The following is a 20797-nucleotide window of genomic DNA, read 5'->3' as shown; positions in this document are numbered from 1 at the left end:
TAACTATTAACCAGATGGTAGAAAAAAATTAAAATTTACTCTTCAAATAAAAAGGGCAAATGAGCTCCAAATAAGACATGTCTATACCCACTGGATACAATCTATTGTTTCCAGTTTTAGTTCTGCCTGAAGAATTAAGTATCCCACTTAATGATGGTCCACAGCCACAGTAAAACATTGTTCAAACTACTCAGGTGAAGAATGGGGTTTATAGCCTCCTTTTTGACTCTAACAGTAGTAGCCTTGCAATGCTTCTCATACTGATATATCTAATCAGTATTTCACTTAAAGGGCTTTTTTGAGGGGGAGGAGTGGGGGGCAGTTAGCCTTGGAAAATAGACAATACGTGCATATGCATGCATCCTCTCTGGGAAAACAGAAGTTCAAATGTCACATAGAAACTGGTAAGGCAGATACAGGCCAGAAAGCTGTCTGCACTAGAGTAGATATTACTGTACCATCTGTGTGTTTCACTTAACTAACATCCAGCAGTGCCTAAACAATGTGGTCAATGTGCAACCCAAAGCTTTTTGGCAATTTAAAACTATTATTCTGAAATGAGTGCATATTCTAAGGTGTTAATTTCTTCTTCTAATTATTTTAAACATATGCTACATATTAATTTGAGTATACCTTAATTTAAAAATATCCTAGGATTCCACATATTGTTTGCATCTATTAATCTTGTCTCCTTTTCCTGAAGTTGGGACTTACATTCTTCATTTCTAGCCCACCCAACACAGTTCCTAGCACACTGTACTCGTTGCAGAATTACTTACTGATTTTAAGGTCACAACGACTTATTATTTCAATACAACATTCAAAATTGAATACATATTCATGTGTGTTGCATTAAAGATATAACAATTCTATCCCCAAATAGGTGGAAGACTAAAACAATAAAATCAAGACACAGGAGCCTTGCTATCAAAGATAGTCCAAGGACCATTAGAAAAGAAGGTTATTTTAGTTTGGATAAGCAATAATAGTAACTGTCAACTAATTAATATAAGAATATTTAGCACCATGGCTGACTTACCCGAAGATTGAGCTTATGACGGAGATCTATTAGCTGCTGAGGGGTGAGGTTGGTTATCTCTTCATGTTCATTGTAAAAATTTTTTTCAAATGGTGGATAGTCAATCTGCAGGTCCAATTATTCAAAGTTAGTCTAGAATTCAAGAGTCAATCCTGTAAGTTTGATTTTAATGCAAAATAACCTTTTACACATATTACACAAGTAAAGCCTTAACCAGTTAGTGAGGACAAAAGAATTCACTTATTCATGACACACATCCCAAATGTACAGCCAGTATCTTTTCCTGTATTCATTTTCTATATAAACACCAACCTACTTTTTTTTTATTTTTTATTTTTTTAGCGTTTATTTAATTTTGAGAGAGAGAGAGACAGAGCATGAATGGGGGAGAGTCAGAGACAGGGAGACACAGAATCTGAAACAGGCTCTAGGCTCTGAGCTGTCAGCACAGAGCCCAACGCGGGGCTCGAACCCACGGACTGCAAGATCATGACCTGAGCCGAAGTCGGCCGCTTAACCAACTGAGCCACCCAGGTGCCCCACCAACCTACTTCCTAAAGACACTCTTAAAGGATACCTCAGATCTGAACAACCGTGATGCAGACTAAGGAATCTACAATGCCAAAGGCCTCAGAAGACAAGTATTTTAAAGACATTCCACCTTATAACATTTAAATACATGTTTTGGAATAAGCTGTTCACACAGCTCTGGCATTTTTAAAAAACTTTTTTTTAAATGTTTATTTATTTTTGAGAGAGAGAGAGAATAGGGGAGGAGCAGAGAGATAGGGAGACAGAATCAGAAGTGAGCCCCAGGCTCCAAGCTGTTAGCACAGAGCCCAAGGCAGGACTTTGACCTGAGCCAAAGTCGGATGCTTAACCAACTGAGCCACCCAGGTGCCCCTCATAGCTCTAGCATTTAGAAACATTTCTAATATTTCCTCTGAGGAGAGCTCTGCCTTTAGAGGGAGTTCTACTCTTTTTAAAACCTGAAACGCTTTATGTAACTTTTAAAAACTGTATGGCTAAGTATTTCTTATTCTAAAGAGGGAAGAAGTCATTCCTGACACTCTTTTCATAACTTATTGTACCAGGACTATAACAAGAGGCATATCAGGGGTGCCTGGGTGGCTCAGTCAGTTAAGCACCTGACTTCGGCTCAGGTCATGATCTCACAGTTAGTGGGTTCAAGCCCTGTGTCAGGCTCTGCACTGACAGCTCGGAGCCTGGAGCCTGCTTCGGATTCTGTGTCACCCTCTCTCTCTCTGACCCTCCCCGCTCACACTCTGTTTCTCTCTCTCATAAATAATAAACATTAAAAAAAAAAAAAAAAAGGCATATCACCACTTACACATTTGGCTGATTCTCTTTAACCACATAAAAGATCTACAATAAAATGACATTAATTGTGGATGCAACCTAAAGTTTAATTATATTTCTATGGTATGATCAACAAAAAAAGTAAGCATTGCTTTAAAGGTTCCCCTTTAGCACTACTAATAGAACCTTTTGGAATGCTCCCCACACTGTTGCACTAAGCTGTAACAGGATGTTCTTCAGTTCTCTTTATCAGAATGGAAGCTCCACAAGGGCAAGAATTCTTGTTCACAAATTTTACATACAAATATGTAATTTTTTGCATATGGGTATGAAATAGAGTCATAAAGTATTTATTTGTATAAATAAATACTTAATGTGAATGTGAACAAAGCTACTTATAGGCAGAAGGGTTATCCTTTTCCTTACTGCTGGTCTCTCTGGGCAGACTGCCCACACTACATGTGAACAACTGTGGGCCACCCTAGCATGATGATGAGATTTGAGAGCTTCACCAAGGATCTCAAATATTTTATGAGATGATTATTTCAAGTACTTATGTGTTTTTCCTTATTAGGCCGTCATCCTTTGTCATAGATGCTTCCTCTCACATCAGTCTCACATACTTAGTTTCATCTGCCACATGTAAAATACCAAGGCATTATTTGGTAGCATCTGTGCAAAAGGAAACATTTCAAAAACTGAATATAATCCATAGTCTAGACCAGTCGTTTTCAAACTTTTTTGTCTCAGATGCCCTAAAAAACACGAACTTTTGCTTGTGTGGGTTTCATGCATTGACATTTACCATATTAAAACTAAAACTGAGAAATGTCTTTAAGATTTACTCATTTGAAAATAATACACTCGTTATACTCTAACATAAAAGCTTTAATTTTTAAAAAGTCATAACCTTGTTTTACATTTTTACAAATCCTTTTTAAAGTTTTACTTAAGTGATCTTAATCTCTTCACCCACTCTGGCGCTCAAACTCACAACCCCAAGATCAAGAGTTGGATGCTCTACCGACCAAGCCAGCAAGGTGCCCCTTTTTTACAAATCTTTTTACAAGTCTGACTTAAAAGAAATTGGTTCCTACTATATTTAGATTGTTGCAACATATTGCTTTGATTGAAACCTATGAAGAAAATCTGGCCTCACAAACATGTAATTGGAAAGGGAAGAGAGTATTTAATAGTCTTTTCAAATTATTGTGGATTTTTACTCTTCTTTGATAGTATACTAAGACTTGATCAGTGGTCACTTTTTTTTTTTTTTTTTTTTTTACAATGTTTGTTTATTTTGAGAGAGAGAGAACAAGCAGGGGAGAGGCACAGAGAGAGGGAGAGAGAATCACAAGCAGGCTCCATGCTCAGCTTGAGGAGCCCGACGTGGGGCTTGATCTCACTACTGACAGATCACGACCTGAGCTGATACCAAGAGTCAGATGCTTAAGTGAGCCACCCAGGCACCCCTGAAAATTCTTTTGGATTTTGTGGACTCCCTGAGAAGTTCCTTCTAGGAGTCCTTGAACCACAATGTGAGAACCACTGTCCTAGACCTAGACTCACTAAGGCATGCAAGGTCTAGTCTGATATTTAACCTGAATGAAACACAAATTTTTTTCAAGCGGATATACCAATATCCTCATTCTCTTTTCCTGACTTAAGGAAACTAAAATTCCTAGTTCCACTTTGAAGCAACAGTCTCTCATCTGCTCCAGATCTGAGAAACAAGACTTAACGGCAATTAAAAAAACATCTGTGTTTTTTCACAGATGTTTCAACATCATCATTTTGAAAGGTAGATGATGGTCTGGAAAACAAGTACAAAACACTGCTTTAAAAAATTCTTAGCCTAAAATCAAACGGGAGCAAGAGATTCAGCTAAACCTTGAACAACAACATAGGCTATAAAGCCTGAACCACTCAGTCACTTTCAGTCTCAACTACACAGCAGACATGAGAAGATCCCAAAGAACACATATTTTCGTGACATAAGGAGTATGAATCAGGATTACTCAAATATTGCAAAAATCTAGTATTAAAGCTGAAGAGAACTATCAGCTTTTGAAATGAGAATCAAATTTAGCAGGAAACACCATACCTCTGAATGATCAATGGGAGGAAGAGGATCAATGATTTTCTTGGAAGGTGCAATTGGATTTCCATCACTATCATATTCCAAATTATCTTCTTCTTCCTCCTGAACCACACCAGCAGTTGGGTTCTCTGCCATGTACCGAAAATAAGCTTCCTGCAGGAAAGCACAAGAACATAATCATATTCAAATACAACTAAGAACATTTCTGCTCCTGTAATTGGTGCACACAGTGTACCAGATGACTGCACAGTTTAATACCTACCAAGTAAGGCAAGACTTTAACTAGCAATGATTCCTTTAACAACAGCAGTATTCATAGGGACAATCAGAAAAAACGAATGAGACAGTTAGTACTACACAATGATTTAACAAGAAGCTTTACAAATCTGTCTGTCCCACAGTCTTCCTGGGGTGGGGTGTCTACCTATCCTGTCCAGAGCTGTGGAACACATGCTATGGATTTACCATCCAAGTTTGGAAGTTGACACGGATTAGAAGGGTCACAAACCTGGAAAGGGCTACTGCTCATTCTGTTTCCCTTCTCACCATCCCACAACTGGACATTGGTGGAAAAATACTAAAGGCCAGTCATTAAATTAATGTTCCATCTTGAAATACAAAAATCACAAACAGACCCTTAGAAAGAGGTAGAGGTTAGATGTTGCTAGAGGCCATCAGTAGATCCCATATTACTTCTTGATTCAGCAGTATAAACATTAATTTTGAAAAAAAAAAAAAATCAAGCTGAATAAAGCTCATGATTTGTTTTTGATGTCCTAGTTGATCAAAAGTTCCATCTTCAACATGGGGGAAAGCCATGTGAATTTTTCTATTACCAACTAGTCATACATGTAGAAAAGGAGCAAGGAATGGCCATTTCAGTGAAGGCAAGCTCTAGCTTGTCCCCAGTATAGACTTTGTGGGGTAAAAATAAAAGATAGAAATACTGCATAGGAACTCACTTGGTCATCTTCCTCTTCAATGTCATCTCGAATACCCCTGGAAAAACAAGCGGAGAAACAAACTTCCCTGCAAATGTTCCACATACCCAGCTCCATACTTATAGCAGATTAGTGTTGAATTCCATACAGTAGCACAGGAACACTCAACACTAACAATAACAAAGCAACAATAAGCACACTGTAAACTATCCATCCATCATACATGTGTGGCTTCACTCTAGAAGCTGCAGTTTGCATGGGATGATATGGTACTCCTAGAAACATCAATTACTAACGAGGATAAGGAGTAAAAACTTATGAAGATAGATACCCAAGGATCCTAGCCTTGTTGACCCCATACGACAAACACAATACAGTTGTAAAACGCATCTTAAAAAGCAAACTGCATTTTATAAAAAGACAAAAAAAAAATAACCCTCTCTATTTGGCATACACTAAAAAGAATATCACAATTTTAATGTTCCCCAGAGTTTCTAAGTCTGGAGTGACTGGATTCAGCCAAAGTCCTTGGGGACAAAGAAAAACTATCTTAACTCTTTTGTAACTTTGGTACTAAAACTCCTAAGCAGTTCCCATGGAGAAGGGGGGCCATCGCCACTTGCAGCGCCTGTCAGGAGCTACAGAAAGTACGGCTGCTAAGTTCCCACAACCATGTCTTTCTAATCAGACTTTCTGCCTGACCTAGAGCACTTGTTGTTCTCAAGGCAGGCAATATCACCAGTGCAGGGCAGCTGGAAGAGGGTACAACACACGGTAAGCACCAAAGAGAGGGCCGAACCTCCATATGGCACAGGAACCTTGCGGGGGGCCTGAGGCACTGACTGCCACACAGGAGGAAATCCAACCACGCCTACCTGTGCCTGGTAGCAAAAGCCTTAAGAGGGGTGTATTCAGAAAGGGAAAGAGGAGGATTCTCTTTCCCAGAAAATAAAGTATTTCAAGTTCTGATTAGATGCTAAAGCATGATATCACTCCTTAAGTAAACCAAGTTAATCATTTGTTAATAACACACTTTTTTATGGTAATCACCATTACTCCTCATAAGCAATCATACAGACATTAACCTACTTTATATTAATTATGGGACAAAACTCAGAACAATGAGCCCAAACTTTAGTAATTGTACTCTCTTAATTCCTACTGTAACTCACTCTTGTATCTACTAAAAAACTATTTACAATTAAACACCAAATACTATTATACTAAAAAGAATGCTTATTATTGCAAATGCAAGACTTTTGTGATGTCTATTACCTACAAAAATAATATTCAAGATACAGGAGTAACTTCAAGTCAAGACATTTAAGAATTTTAATGTTTCTCTATAAACTTTGGGGGAATAAGCTTTGCAATACTTTAGCATTTTTCATGTAACCTTTGTGAGGGAGAAGAAAACAACTTACTTTACGTTTTTTCTTTCCTTGTCCTTTTCTTCAAGCCTCTTCATGTCTCTAGCCGCCTGATCCTAATGAAACAAAAGCCTGTATGGAATCATATCCACTAAAAACATTACGAAGGGAATTTCTTTATAAAGAATTTTTAGATTTGAACTAGTGAAATCACAGTTTTGGCCATGCATTTTGACAATTATATCTTGATGCAATCAAAGTGCACTTTCGACAATTTTTAAAATATTTATTTATTTTGAAAGACAGAAAGCAGGGGAGGGGCAGAGAGAGAGAGAGAGAGAGAGACAGAGAGAGAGACAGAGACAGAGAGAGAGAGAGAGAGAGAGAGAGAGAGAGAGAGAGAGAATCCCAAGCAGGCTCTGCGCTGTCAGTGCAGAGCTCGATATGGGGCTTAAACTCACAAACTCTGAGAGCTTGACTTGAGCTGAAATCAAAAGTCAGACTCTTAACCAACTGAGTCATCTAGGCGCCTAACAATTATTTTTTCAAAGAGAAATGTTCTAAAATCTTGGTTATATATGGACTGCATTGCATACATGGAAAAATTAGAAAAAAATTCCTTGATTGGTTACTCTTTAAAAAAATGAATTGTGGCTGTAAAACGCCTTAAATTCAGGCAAATTAGCCTTTCTCAAAGCATAGCTTAAGACCTTTTACATCAAACTACCAATGGAGTCAGTAAAAAAAAAAAAAAAAAAAAGCAAATTTCTGGATCTGACTTTGGAAAAACTGTTCTCACCATTTGGCAATGTCTGGAGACATTTCTGGTTGCTTCTGGGTGGAGGGAGTGGGAAACAGGGGGGGTTGTTACCAGTATCTAGTGGGTAAAGGCCACAGATACTGAAAAACATCCTACAATACACAGGATGGCCCCCATAACAAATTAGCAAACCCCAAATGCCAAAGTCCTGAGGTTGGGAAAACACTGCTCTGAACCTACCAAATCAGAATCCTTGGAGATGGAGTTAAATGCATGTACTTCACATTTTTCACAGGCAAGTCTTGTATACAGCAAAGTGATAATCACTGATCTAACTCCCTGTTTTATACATGTGAAAATCAAGGTCAGAAGAATTAAGTAATTTTCCCCAAGGTTAAACACATCCTTGCACTATTGTTTCTTGTTACAAAGCAAGTTTTTCTGATTTCTGTGATTTAAAAAACTGTCACTAACTATAACCTAGCATGGTCAGGTGTTCTATCTAATCAAATGTTCCCGATAAAGAGGAGTTATTCTAAAATGAAATACTACATACAAACAAATCTACTTTTTAAGGAACTGAGACAGACATACACTATACTCGAGACTGTAACTGAAGTGAAAATGACATAATGTAACATAAGGAAAGGGCCACAAACACAGGACATATTTTTTTAAGCCCACATGAATCTCTTTTTTTGAAACACTTGCTAAAAATACATCTTCATGGTGAGTTCAAACACTAAAAAGTTTACACTTTCCAGAACAGAAGATACCTGAGATCAAGGATTAATGCAATATCGTGGCAACAACACTCTCTCCAAGATCAGACAATATCCAGTCTCTCTATCCTAAAATCAGCAAAACCCTTTCCGACACTATCCCAAAAAACACCCAGGAGAATGATGCCATGTCAAAAAGATTTACCCTCCTACAGCTTCAACTACTTGAAATGCCAAACAGGAGAAACTGGGACATTCTTGGATACTTCCACTCAAAAAGGGTTACACCAACTTGCGTTACTAAAAATTTAAATCCAGGGGCGCCTGGGTGGCGCAGTCGGTTAAGCGTCCAACTTCAGCCAGGTCACGATCTCGCGGTCCGTGAGTTCGAGCCCCGCGTCAGGCTCTGGGCTGATGGCTCAGAGCCTGGAGCCTGTTTCCGATTCTGTGTCTCCCTCTCTCTCTGCCCCTCCCCCGTTCATGCTCTGTCTCTCTCTGTCCCAAAAATAAATAAACGTTGAAACAAAAAAAAATTAAAAAAAAAAAAAATAAAATAAAAAAAAATAAAAATTTAAATCTGAATTAAAACTGAGAAAATCAAGAAATGATTTTACTTATTCACCATTAGGGATTGCAAGATATAATGAGAAACAGCCCTTTGGGAAATGTCTGTACGTCAAGAAGATAGAGGGGGGAGAAAGATACATATACATATAAGACACCCCAAACATGACAAACCATTTATTGCCTTTACTTGCAGAGAGAACAGCTTAACATACTTACTAAATTGTTACCATGTTGCAAAGCACGTGAAAGTTCTGAATAGTTCTGGTAAGTGTTATGGCAGAAATACAGTACTACAAGAACTCAGATACAAAATGACACAGCAGAAAAGAATATGAGATTTGGAACTGATTCCGGCTCAGCTACTTATAAAGTGCATATTCTTTAAGAGGCAAGTAATTGGGGTTATTCTAAATCACAGATGGGAAACTGAGTAATGGGTACCAATCTGACAATCGGTAGGAAGTAAACCAGGATAAGAAAAGTTTTCTTTTTCTTTAGGTATAGACATGCTTTGTTTGCATTTTAACAAGCAGGAATATTCTAAAGAAGCAAGCTCTAATTTTTCCTGTATCAATCACATGGCCCTGAGTCTTTTATTTTCTGATATTTGACAAGAGACCTAAGCTCAGAAAAATATTTCTCCACCGTAAGAAAACTACAACACGAGTGTGATGATAAACAGTTCTAAGTGGCAGCCTCAAAGTCAGGAAGATAAAACAGACTGATAGAACTAAGGTGAACCAGAAAAAGTGAGCCCTATCTAAAGGAGGCAACCATTTGCTCAGCACAAGCCTATTTTTGCCATGCAAAATGCAGGCTTAATACTGCCAGTGTCCACTTTTCAAGAGTCTGCACTTTTAGACAAAATCTCCTGATCTTAAAAATTCTGGCCCACATATTTAAAAAGCAGTATCTAGGCCAAACAAAAATATCTATATTGGATTCTCTCTTCCCTCTTTTCTTAGAGAGGAGATCTGGCTTAAAACTTAGGTTACAAGTAACTGAGAAACCTGGAAGGACTTTATTTCATAAGCAATGAAGTGACAGTTTTTAAGTAAGAGGAATAACACCATAAGCAACATGCTTTAGTCTAATTACTCTGTTTTTGTAAACCACATAAATGGGAGAACAGAAAGCCTAAAACAGGGAGAAAATTTAGATAAGGCAAGAGGTAATGAAAGTGTAAAGCACACTGACTGTAGTGGAAGCAGAAAGGAACAGACACAAAAAATACTACAAAGATGAACAGAACTTGCCAAAGGAGGGGAAAGGTAGCATGATTTACTGGAAAGAGCTAGGTTCTCAGGACTACTAAGCAAGAAAAAATATGGTCCCAGCTCTACCACAAAGCACCAATGGGATTTAGGACAAGGGCTCTGAATTACCATAGGGTTCAATTTATAATCTTCTTAGTTAAAAAATTACATTTCTATGTATTCTTTTCTGCCAATCCCTATTGTTATTTTGAGCATTAAATGAAGTCATGAACATGTTTGATTATCTGGCATTAAGAGGAATATATAAGACAAAGATCTGGTTGAGGAAGAAAAAGATGCCAGGGGGACACCATCCATGTAAAAATGGCCAATATGTTTTAGAAAAACAGAGCTGAAACCAAAGAGAGACTGTGGAACTAAAGGCATGAATTATTCACACAGAAGTTAAGTTTTAGAAGTGAATGAGGTCACTAGGAATGTATAAAGAGTGAAAATAGCAAATCGACATAGAGAACTGTAACAATAATCATATCTGAGAAACTGGAAGAGGATCTTAATAACAGTAACAGACAACAGAGAGATATGTAATGATTTTTCTTGGTATGATATGGTAGTTATGTTTTTTAAGTGTTATAGAGGTGCAGAAATACAAATGGATGAAATGGTACGTCTGAGATTTACTTTAAAATAATCTAAAAGAGAGGGCTAGATAACACAAGATGGGCCAAAAGTTGCTTACTGATAAAGCAGGGTGAAAGGTACGTGGGAGCTCATTATTCTACTTACATGCGTTTGAAATTTTTCATAATAAAAAGTAAATAAATACAAAAGTCAGAGAAATGGAGAAAAAGGACAAAATGCAAAATCACTAAAGCCTAGTGAGAAGAGTTTTAAGAAGGAAGTGGTTACAAATTTCAATTTCTACAGGGAGGTCATAGATGCTGATATTAAAAAATAAACATTAAAAGTACAGAATACAGGGGCGCCTGGGTGGCTCAGTCGGTTAAGCGGTCGACTTCGGCTCAGGTCATGATCTCACGGTTTGTGAGTTCGAGCCCCGCATCCAGCTCTGTGCTGACAGCTCAGAGCTTGAAGCCTGCTTCAGATTCTGTGTCTCCCTCTCTCTGACCCTCCCCCGTTCATGCTTTGTCTCTCTCTGTCTCAAAAATAAATGTTAAAAAAAAAAATTTTTTTAATAAAAAAAAAGTACAGAATACAGAATTCATAATTTTAGCAAGTTCCTTAGAAGTTTAACTGCCTTACATAAATTGATACTGAATGAAATAATGTTCATTCCATTTAAGAATATACAAAGAAATATTAAAACTTACACACATACAAATCTTGAGCTACCCTTGTTCAAGGGACACAGTTCAAATTTTTAGGCATTGATCATCTCTGAAAATGCTACAGGGCATGTGGATGTATGTTTAAGAAACTATAGAGTAGGAGAGCAAAATCCTCCCCAAAAAGGGTCAGAAAGCAAATTCTGAATGACTGAATAACTAGGTTAATTTGGTATCTTTCTAACTGCTGCAACTTCTAACAAAACAGCCTTGATACTTGCCTCCACTTCAGCCATGAATGCCTCCAAGGGATCATCATCGCTGTCAGAATCTGGTGGCTTGGAATGGAACTGCTGGCGGGTAGGTGAGTTTTCAGCAGGAATATAAGGCAAATCAACATTGCTAGAGTCTTCTTCCTCATCTTCAAAATATCTGAAAATTAAAATGCACAATTAATAAAGGGAGTGTTTACTTTGGGGTTGGTGGATCCTTTGTTCAACAGAAATTTTTACTATGGTATGTGTAGGTTACTATTAAAAGATCTGAACTCTACATGTTAAATTAGAGATCTCCAGGCTTTAGCAAACAACCTAATTATTATTGTTTAATATATACAAAATTCTAATACTGAGAAAAAAAAAGCGGGGGGAAAAACAGTCACACCAAATTCTCCCATTTCTGGCGTCTATTCAAATCACATTCTAGTTCTGTTAAAAGGGAAGAGTTTTCAGTACAAATTTAGTATATCATTGTTGAATAGATATATCAAATATTAGAGTTTGTGCTATGGAAAAAATTACTTTTGTATGAAATATTAAAAATCTAGTGTGTTTTTTTTAATATAATCCTTCAAAAACATTTTAGCAATATATTCACAAGGCTAGGTAGGGACTTCAGAAATGTTGGGCTACTTTCTGAGGACAGAACACTTACAGTTAAAAATATATGCTCAGGGACACCTGGGTGGCTCAGTCGGTTGAGTGTTGGACTCCTGATTCTGGCTCAGGTCATGACCTCACTGTTCTGTGAGTTTAAGTCCCATGTGGGCTCTGTGCTGACAACACGGAGCCTGGTTGAGATTCTCCCTTTTCCTGCCCTTCCCCTACTCATGCATGCATACATGCACTCTCTCCCTCAAAATAAATAAATAATCTTTAAAATAAATAAATAAATAAATAAATAAATAAATAAATGCTTAATCTAAACTCATTCCCCATACTTAAGTATTCAGAAAAACAACTTCAAGGTCTGGAAAAGTATCCTTCTCTATAGCTCTTTATAAACTAAAACACAACAAAAACAATGTTTACATTTAACCTCAAAATTAAATAGTAATACAACCAAATATTTTTTTTTTTAATTTTTTTTTCAACGTTTATTTATTTATTTTTGGGACAGAGAGAGACAGAACATGAACGGGGGCGGGGCAGAGAGAGAGGGGGACACAGAATCGGAAGCAGGCTCCAGGCTCTGAGCCATCAGCCCAGAGCCTGACGCGGGGCTCGAACTCACGGACCGCAAGATCGTGACCTGGCTGAAGTCGGACGCTTAACCGACTGCGCCACCCAGGCGCCCCTTGAGTTCTTAATTAAAAAAGGAAAAATCTCAAGCATGTCACAACCAGATTGGAAATAATAGCAGTGAGAGATTTCTTCAGAGTCAGTAAAAAATTTATAATCTATAGGAATTAAGAGTTCCAACCTTTAAACCCCAGCTTTTATTAACAACCACTTTACCAAGTTTAAAAAGATAATTGTTAAATATGTTTCCTGTGAACTGCTGGCAAAAATCTGAATAGATTTTTCTCCCACCATAAGATGTTGCAACCTGACAGTTTTCAGACTTGGGAGTTGAGACCAAATGTGTCTCTCTACCAGCTGTGACAACTGCCTGTGACAAAAACTTATATGGGGTCAATAAAAGACTTCAGTAAAGGTCATCAAAAACCACACGAATTATTTAAAACTCTTCAGTCATATTTAGGTTTCAATGGCCTCAAATCTTTTTTGGAGCAAGGAAAGATATAAGCAAGCACATAAGCATTAGGTTCCTTACAAATGAGTAAACTCAACAATTTAACTTATTAGGAACAACACAATTCAGTGGGAAAAGCAATTGAAGAGGTCTTATTATTATTTGGGAAACAAAGGGTTTCTTCATCTCACTTTCTGTTGATGGAATGAGTATCTCAAAGCCCAACCTTTGCTCAATTACCAGGATTACCACTTACGCATTTTCTTCATCAAAGTTGGCCCGTTTAGATCCAATTTTGTAGAAAGAAGGGAGCTGTGGTGGAGCTGACTTTCCAAATCCGGAAGAAGAGCTGGTTGCCCCAAAGGCACTGTGGGACTGTTGTGGGAGTTTGGGTTCCTCCTTCTTTCCAGCACTGATGGCAAAACCCCCAAAGCCAAATCCCCTCTTGGTGCCTGGACCACCTTTATTCCAATTCATGGTGTCAATGACTTATCTGTTAGGAACAAGATACATTAATAATAAATTCAACTTTTATCAATAGCTCACGGAGTTTTATGTCCCTTCCAACTTCTACCTACATCTTTAAACTTCTGCTTCTCGATGAAAACTCTAACTTTGTACTTCAGCTATGCAATATGCTAACCTCAACAAACTGTCATATTTTCTAAAACACTGAAAAAACTGTTGTTCATTTTTTGGAATCACAATCCAAACAGGAATGCAAGATTTAATATCATCCTCTTCAAAATGATTTGACCACTAATTTAACATCTTTAAGCTGCCAAAAATACTCACAAGGTAACAAATATTTTGGGGATCTGATAGGTACTTGTGTTTGGCAACAAAAAGTACCAACAGAAAAAGACTTTAATCTCTTAATATTTATTCCCAGGAGTTTATATTATTGTCTACCAGGAAATAGATGATCCTCACCCCCCAAAAGAGACTAAAACAACCTATAATTACAATATAATGTAATGCCTATTGTAACAAAATCAAAGATTGTTCTCCAGTAATGATACCAAGAAGAATGAAAGAATCGAAACTTAAAAAGATTAATTTAGTTATTTGTAGATAGTATCTATGTAAGTGTCTCTGAAGGATACTTATGAACCACACATTAATTGAGCAATGCCCACTAGAACACTAGCCAGGAAGAAACCATGATTCACTGATCTGTTGCTTGAAGTACTAGTTAGCCAATGGTTAAGGATTACAACGAAATTTCCTGAGCATCAATCAAATCAGTTTAAAAACAATACTGTATTTTAAAAAATGCTATATTATCTTATTAGTCTTGGCTCCAAAAAACCTTTTTTAACAACAGAAGCTACCTAAGTTTATAGAAAAGCAGAAAACCCACAAAGCAAAAAGGAACAAAATTTTAAACTACTTGAAATTTCCTCTCCTAGATACATAATTTTAATATCTTTGCTATTTTTTCTGTACTACGTGTACACACACACACAAACACACAATTTAAAAACAAACCATACTATATTGTTTTAGTTACCAATTTCTTCACCTAAAGATACACTATGAAAATCTTTAAATGTCAATACATCTCTCCACTACTGTTTTATGATGTTGTGAAAACTATCACTTACCTTTGTGCATACCTATAATTATTTCTTCAGGATCAATTTTCAAAATGCAATTGCTTAGCCAAAGGGAATATGTACTTTAACTTTTTAAAATTTTAATTACTACTTACATTTATGGAAAAGTACCTGATACACACTGAGTAAAATAAGAGCGTGAAACAAGGTGGGTGGTATGGTTCAATGTAACTCAATATAAAAGCATGTGTTACATATACAGACAGCTGGAGGGCTGTTTCTCAAAATTTTAATAGCAGTTATTCCATTTTTACTTATTTCTTTGTATTAAGGTTTACTATTAACAGGAAAAATTAAAATGTTTATAATGGACTCTGAAGCCAATGTGGAAAAAAGTTCCTAAAGCTGCTTTTTATGATGACATTGTTGAAAAGACCATTAACAATATGCTCTACTTTTCTGGTTCTATGCCCCTCCCCATATACACCTTGTAAGTTTTGTTTGAACTGTTATTATACAGCACGTAGTCCAGTCTACTGAGTATTAAATCTGATTTATGCTGTGTCAATCTCCACCCTTAGTTTCAAATAAGGAATTTCCTTTTTGGGGGGGGGGGCGGGGGGGACTGTCTTTAATAATTTTAGACCTTTTGGGGTGCCTGGTTGGCTCAGTCAGTTAATCAGTTAAGTGTCTGACTTCAGCTCAAGTCACGATCTTACAATCTGTGACTTCGAGCCCAGCATCGGGCTCTATGCTGACAGCTCAGAGTCTGGAGTCTGCTTTGGATTCTATGTCTCATCTCTTCTGCTCCTCCCCTGCTGACACTCTCTCTGTCCTTAAAAAATAAACATTAGGGGCGCCTGAGTGGCTCTATCGGTTGGGCAACCAACTTCGGCTCAGGTCATGATCTCACGGTTTGTGGGTTCGAGCCCTGCGTCAGGCTCTGTGCTGACAGCTCGGAGCCTGGAGCCTGCTTCAGATTCTGTGTCTCCCTCTCTCTCTACTCCTCCCCTGCTCACATCCTGTGTCTATCGATAATGAATACACGTTAAAAAAATTAAAAAAAAAACATTAAAAAAATAATTTTGGACCTTTTATTACAGTTACACATGGCTAAAATAAGTACTTAATAAGTACTAGTTCGCTTGAATTTAATTAAGACCATCTACTGCTTTCTTCTTGAATCCCTTAGGGAGAATCAACATAATTCTAATCAGATGGATGAAATTTAGTTACAATATTTATAAGCAAGAAAATTTTAGTATCTGATAATGTTGTTTAACCAATCTGTGAACCTGGCTTTACAAGAGCTATTCCCAAACAACAAAAATGATGGATCTGAATTTTAACCTCATTTTTCCTAATGTATATAAAATATTGCAATGGGCTAATACATAAACAGAAATCAGAATGTAAGCAAAGGAAGGATGAAAAAAAACATTCTGTAGGTTTGGGTAGATTTTAGGAATCACATGGGGGCAACAGGGTGGCTCAGTTGTTTAAGCATCTGACTTTCAGCTCAGAGCATGATCTCATGGTTCACAAGTTTGAGCACCTGCATCGGGCTCTGTGCTGACAGCTCAGAGTGTGGATCCTGCTTCAGAATCCGTGTCTCCCTCTTTCTCTGCCCCTCCCCAACTTGCACTCTATCTCTCTCTCTCTCTCTCTCAAAAATAAAAAAAATTAAAAAAAAAAAAAAAGAATCACATGAACAATCTCCTAGCAGGGAAACTTTCAGTGGTTTACTGAAAGCTTGCTGAGAAATGTCAGGCAGTGTACCAGGTGCTGGGGATTTATTTTAGTTATTTAAGTCTATTTATTTTGAGAGAGAGTACACATGAGGGAGGAGCAGAGAGAGAGAGAGAGAGAGAGAGAGAGAACCCCAAGCATACTCCGCACTGTCAGTACAGAGCATGACGTGGGGCTCCATTTCACGAACCAGGAGATCATGACCTGATCCAAAATCAAGTCGGACACTCAACCAAGTCACCCAGATGCCCCCAAGTTCTGGGCATTTACATATGAAAAATACAGTCCCATTTTCAAGGGGTTCATGGTGTGGTTGCTAATAAACCAACATGATGTGCTGTAGCACAGGTACTGCACAAAGTGCATTCACTCGTGGCCCAGGAAGGAGGTATTAAACCCAGGATGAATGGAGAAGACTCAGCTTTTCTGGAGATGATGCTGGTGTTCGGTTTTAAAATCTGAAGAGGCATTAGACCAGGGTAAAAGGGTGAGAGGAGGGCTTTTTTTTTTTTTTTAATTTTAGTTGGAACACATATAGTGAAATATTGGTTTCAGGAGAATTCAGTGGTTCATCAGTTACACACAACACCCAGTGCTTATCACAACAGGCCCCCGCCTTAGTACCCATCACCCATCTAGCCCATATCCCTCCGTCAACCCAGAATTTGTTTTTTATCATTAAGAGTCTCTTGTGGTTTGTTTCCCTCTCTTCTCCCCGCCCCCAACAAACGTTCATCTGTTTTGTTTCTTAAATTCACACGAGTGAAATCATATGGTATTTATTGTCCTCTGAATTATTTCACTTGGCATAGTACATTCTAGCTCCATCCATGTCATTACGAATGGCAAGAATTCATTCTGTTTCACGGCTGAGTAATATTCCATTGTATGTATACACACCACATCTTCTTTATCCATTCATCAGTTGATGGACATTTGGGCTCTCTCCATAGTTTGGCTATTGTTGATAATGCTGCTATATAAGCATTGAGGTGCATGTACCCCTTCGAATCTGTATTTTGCTAACCTTTGGGTAAATACCTATAATAATGCAATTCTTGGCTTATAGAGTGGTTCTATTTTTGGTTCCCCCCTCCCCCTTTTTTCTTTTTTGAAGTTTATTTTGAGAGAGAGAGTGAGAGTACTCGGGGGAGGAGCAGAGAGAGAGAGGGAGAGGGAGAAAGAACCCCAAGCAGGCTCCGTGCTGTCAGCAAGGAACCTGATGTGGAGCTCAACCTCATAAACCCGGAGTTGATGACCTGAGTTGAAGCCAAGTCAGATGCTTAACCAACTGAAACACCCAGGCACCCCTGTTTTTAGTTTCTTAAGAGAGGAAGGCATTTTAGATTGAGGAAACTGTAAGCAGTACCACGGAGAACTGGAAATAGTGCCGTGCAGCTAGAGTTCAGTGAGACTTCTAGGAAAGTTGTAGGTCACATATTCAGAAAGACAGACAGGGCCCAGATGTTGCTATGCTAAAAACATACAAAACTGTACTTTACCAGCTATAAGAAATCATTACTTTTAAGCAAACAGGGGACATGTTTCAGATCAGTGTTGAAGAAAGATTAAATGGTAGACAATATGAAAAGTAGGAGGCAAGGAAAGTGGCTAAGAGGTTATCATAAAAATACAGATGTAAAGTAACATGGTACTGAACTAAGGAAGTGGCTACAAGGAAGGAGAAGGAGGGGGTGGATCTGAGTTATTAAGTGTCTATGAGAAAGTTCAATAGGGGCGGGTGAATGACAAGTGGATGTGGAAGCTAAGGAGCAAGGAAAGGTCTAGAATAAGTTTGGAAGTGTCTGGCTTTTACAGATTGGGGGAATGGTGGGGCCATTTACAGAGATAGAAGCCTAGAAAAGCCACGCTTGGAGAAGCAGGCAGAACAGGAGATGGGAGAGCTAAGGAAAGATGCTAACTTCATCTTTCTATGACTTCAAAAAGGGTCTGTGATGGAGTACAGATGTGATACAAGACATGTGCATTTGAGGTTAATGGTATAGATAAGCTAGCAGAGAGAGGGCACAGAGAGTGAGAAAAGGGACAAGACAAATGTTAGGGTTGATCAACAGTTAGGAATGGGCAGGGGAAAAGAAACTCATGTGGCAACCTGAGAAGGAAAGGAGGAAGGGGGCGCAGTAGAGAATAGTGGCATAGAAGAGGAGAGAAATTTTACAGGCAGAAAGAAATGTCCAATGTTCCATTTTCAATGGAAATATGTTTGTTTGGTTTTTTTTTAATGGAAATATGTTTGAAGGGGAGCCTGGGTGGCTCAGTCAGTTAAGTGTCCGACTTCAGTTCATGTCGTGATCTGGTGGTAGATCCTCGATTGGGCTCTTTGCTCACAACTCAGAGCCTGGAACCTATTTCAGATTCTTTTTCCCTCCTCTCTCTGCCCCTTCCCTGCCCCCTCTCTCTCTCTCTCTCTCTCAAAAACAAAATAAATATTAAAAATATTGTTTTTTGTTGGATGAATAAATATACATTCAGGCTCTTCAAAATTCACCCCAGTATTTGTGAAAACCATCATCTTCCATTATTACAAACCCTGCCTTCCATTATTACAAACCCTGCCAAATCATTTCCTGATTAAATCTAAGCCAATCATCCTCAATGTACCATTAATTCCTTAGGGTTGACAATAATTCTTCCTGTTCAACTATGTAGGCTTTACTACCTAGGTATATGACTACAGATCCTTGACAATCAGAGGTTTGAGGGATAACTGATACAACAAGCAAAAGACAGCTAACCTAATCTCTATTTGGTTGCATGTTTAAAAAAAAGAAAAAGATGAACCCTCCTCTGTTTTAAAACTAATTTCCATTCTCTAAGCAAATATTGTTTGGAGAAGAGACATCTAGTGGAGAGTTAAGAAAGAAATAAACCTAGTGAGATTTAAAAATTAACTATAGTCCTGCTATTTGTGGGTCTTCTCAAAGCTCCCTTTATTTGCTCTTAACATACATGCACACATACCCATGCTTCTAAGCCTCCTCTCAGATAATAATAACATAATAATATGCCTGGTACATCCTTCCTACCAAGCTGGCAAACTCCTATCAAACAGCTCTGAAACTTCACCTCTGCCTCCCTAAACACTTCTCACATTGACAAGATGAAAACACCTGCAAGCTTCAGTCCCTGTAAAATCACCACATGGCTTCCACACCCAGTTAAAGTTCAGACTTCCTTAAAAACAACAAACCACCAAAAAATCCTAAATAACCCAAGTTAAACATAGGCAAAGTACTTGAATAGACATTTCGCCAAAGAAGATATATAAATGGTCAATAAGCATATGAAAAGATGCTCATCCCTAGTGAAGGGAAATGTAAATGAAAACCACATCCCCGGGGAGGCTGGGTGGCTTGGTGGCTGGGGCGGCTGGGTGGCTTGGTCGGTTAAGTGTCCTACTTCGGCTCAGGTCATGATCTCACGGGCTGGGCCGTGAGTTCAAGCCCCGCGTTGGGCTCTGTGCTGACAGCTCAGAGCCTGGAGCCTGTTTCTGATTCTGTGTCTCCCTCTCTCTCTGACCCTCCCCTGTTCATGCTCTCTGTCTCAAAAATAAATAAACGTTTTAAAAAAAATAAAACCACACCCCCTCATACTCTTTAGGATGACTACTAAAAAACAAAACAAAAACAAACAACACAACAGAAAATAACAAGTGTTGGCAAGGATATGGAGAAACTGGAACCCTGTATAGTGCTGGTGGTAACATAAAATGGTTCAGCCACTGTGGAAAACATTATGGTGGTTCTTCAAAAAACGAATCCTAGAACTACCATATAATCCAGCAATTCCACTTCTGGGTGGAATATCCCCAAAAGAACTGAAAGCAGGAACAGACATCTGACCTATGATTTTTTTTTTTTTTTTTTTTTTTTTTTGACAGAGACAGAGAGAATGAGCATGGGAGAGTGCAAGGGGGGTAGGGGCAGAAGAAGGAGAGAGAATCTCAAGCAAGCTCCACACCCAGCACAGACCCGACGTGGGGCTCAATCTCATGACTGTGAGGTCATGACCTGAGCTGAAATCAAGTCAGATGCTTAACCTACTGAGCCACTGAGGTGCCCTCTGAACCATGATCTTAGCAGTACAATTCACAACAGTCAAAAGATGGCAGGAACCCAAGTGTCCATTGATAGATGAGTAAACTAAATGGGATATGTATACACACACACAC

At 38.2% G+C, this 20797-nt stretch overlaps 1 protein-coding gene across 2 annotated transcripts in view; it reads right to left on the bottom strand.

Annotated features, from left to right (window-relative positions):
* The window catches only part of DDX42 (DEAD-box helicase 42), a 39949-nt gene that overhangs the window by 13541 nt on the left and 5611 nt on the right, over window positions 1-20797 (bottom strand). Inside the window, exons 2-7 of one of the 2 annotated variants that reach the window (XM_047833439.1) lie at window positions 13554-13790; window positions 11605-11755; window positions 6826-6887; window positions 5423-5459; window positions 4464-4613; window positions 1040-1144 (exon numbers count right to left, since the gene is read on the bottom strand). In XM_047833439.1, the coding sequence (XP_047689395.1) occupies window positions 1040-1144; window positions 4464-4613; window positions 5423-5459; window positions 6826-6887; window positions 11605-11755; window positions 13554-13774 (726 nt within the window). In that variant the 5' untranslated portion in view covers window positions 13775-13790. Of the gene's footprint in view, window positions 1-1039; window positions 1145-4463; window positions 4614-5422; window positions 5460-6825; window positions 6888-11604; window positions 11756-13553; window positions 13791-20797 lie in introns of those variants that run through there. The other variant, XM_047833440.1, reaches the window with a different exon arrangement.

Source organism: Prionailurus viverrinus, chromosome E1 (genome assembly GCF_022837055.1).
Source record: "Prionailurus viverrinus isolate Anna chromosome E1, UM_Priviv_1.0, whole genome shotgun sequence".
Classification (NCBI taxonomy): Eukaryota; Metazoa; Chordata; class Mammalia; order Carnivora; family Felidae; genus Prionailurus; species Prionailurus viverrinus.
Note: the sequence above shows the minus strand (reverse complement) of the source record. Positions and strands in the feature narration are given on the sequence as shown.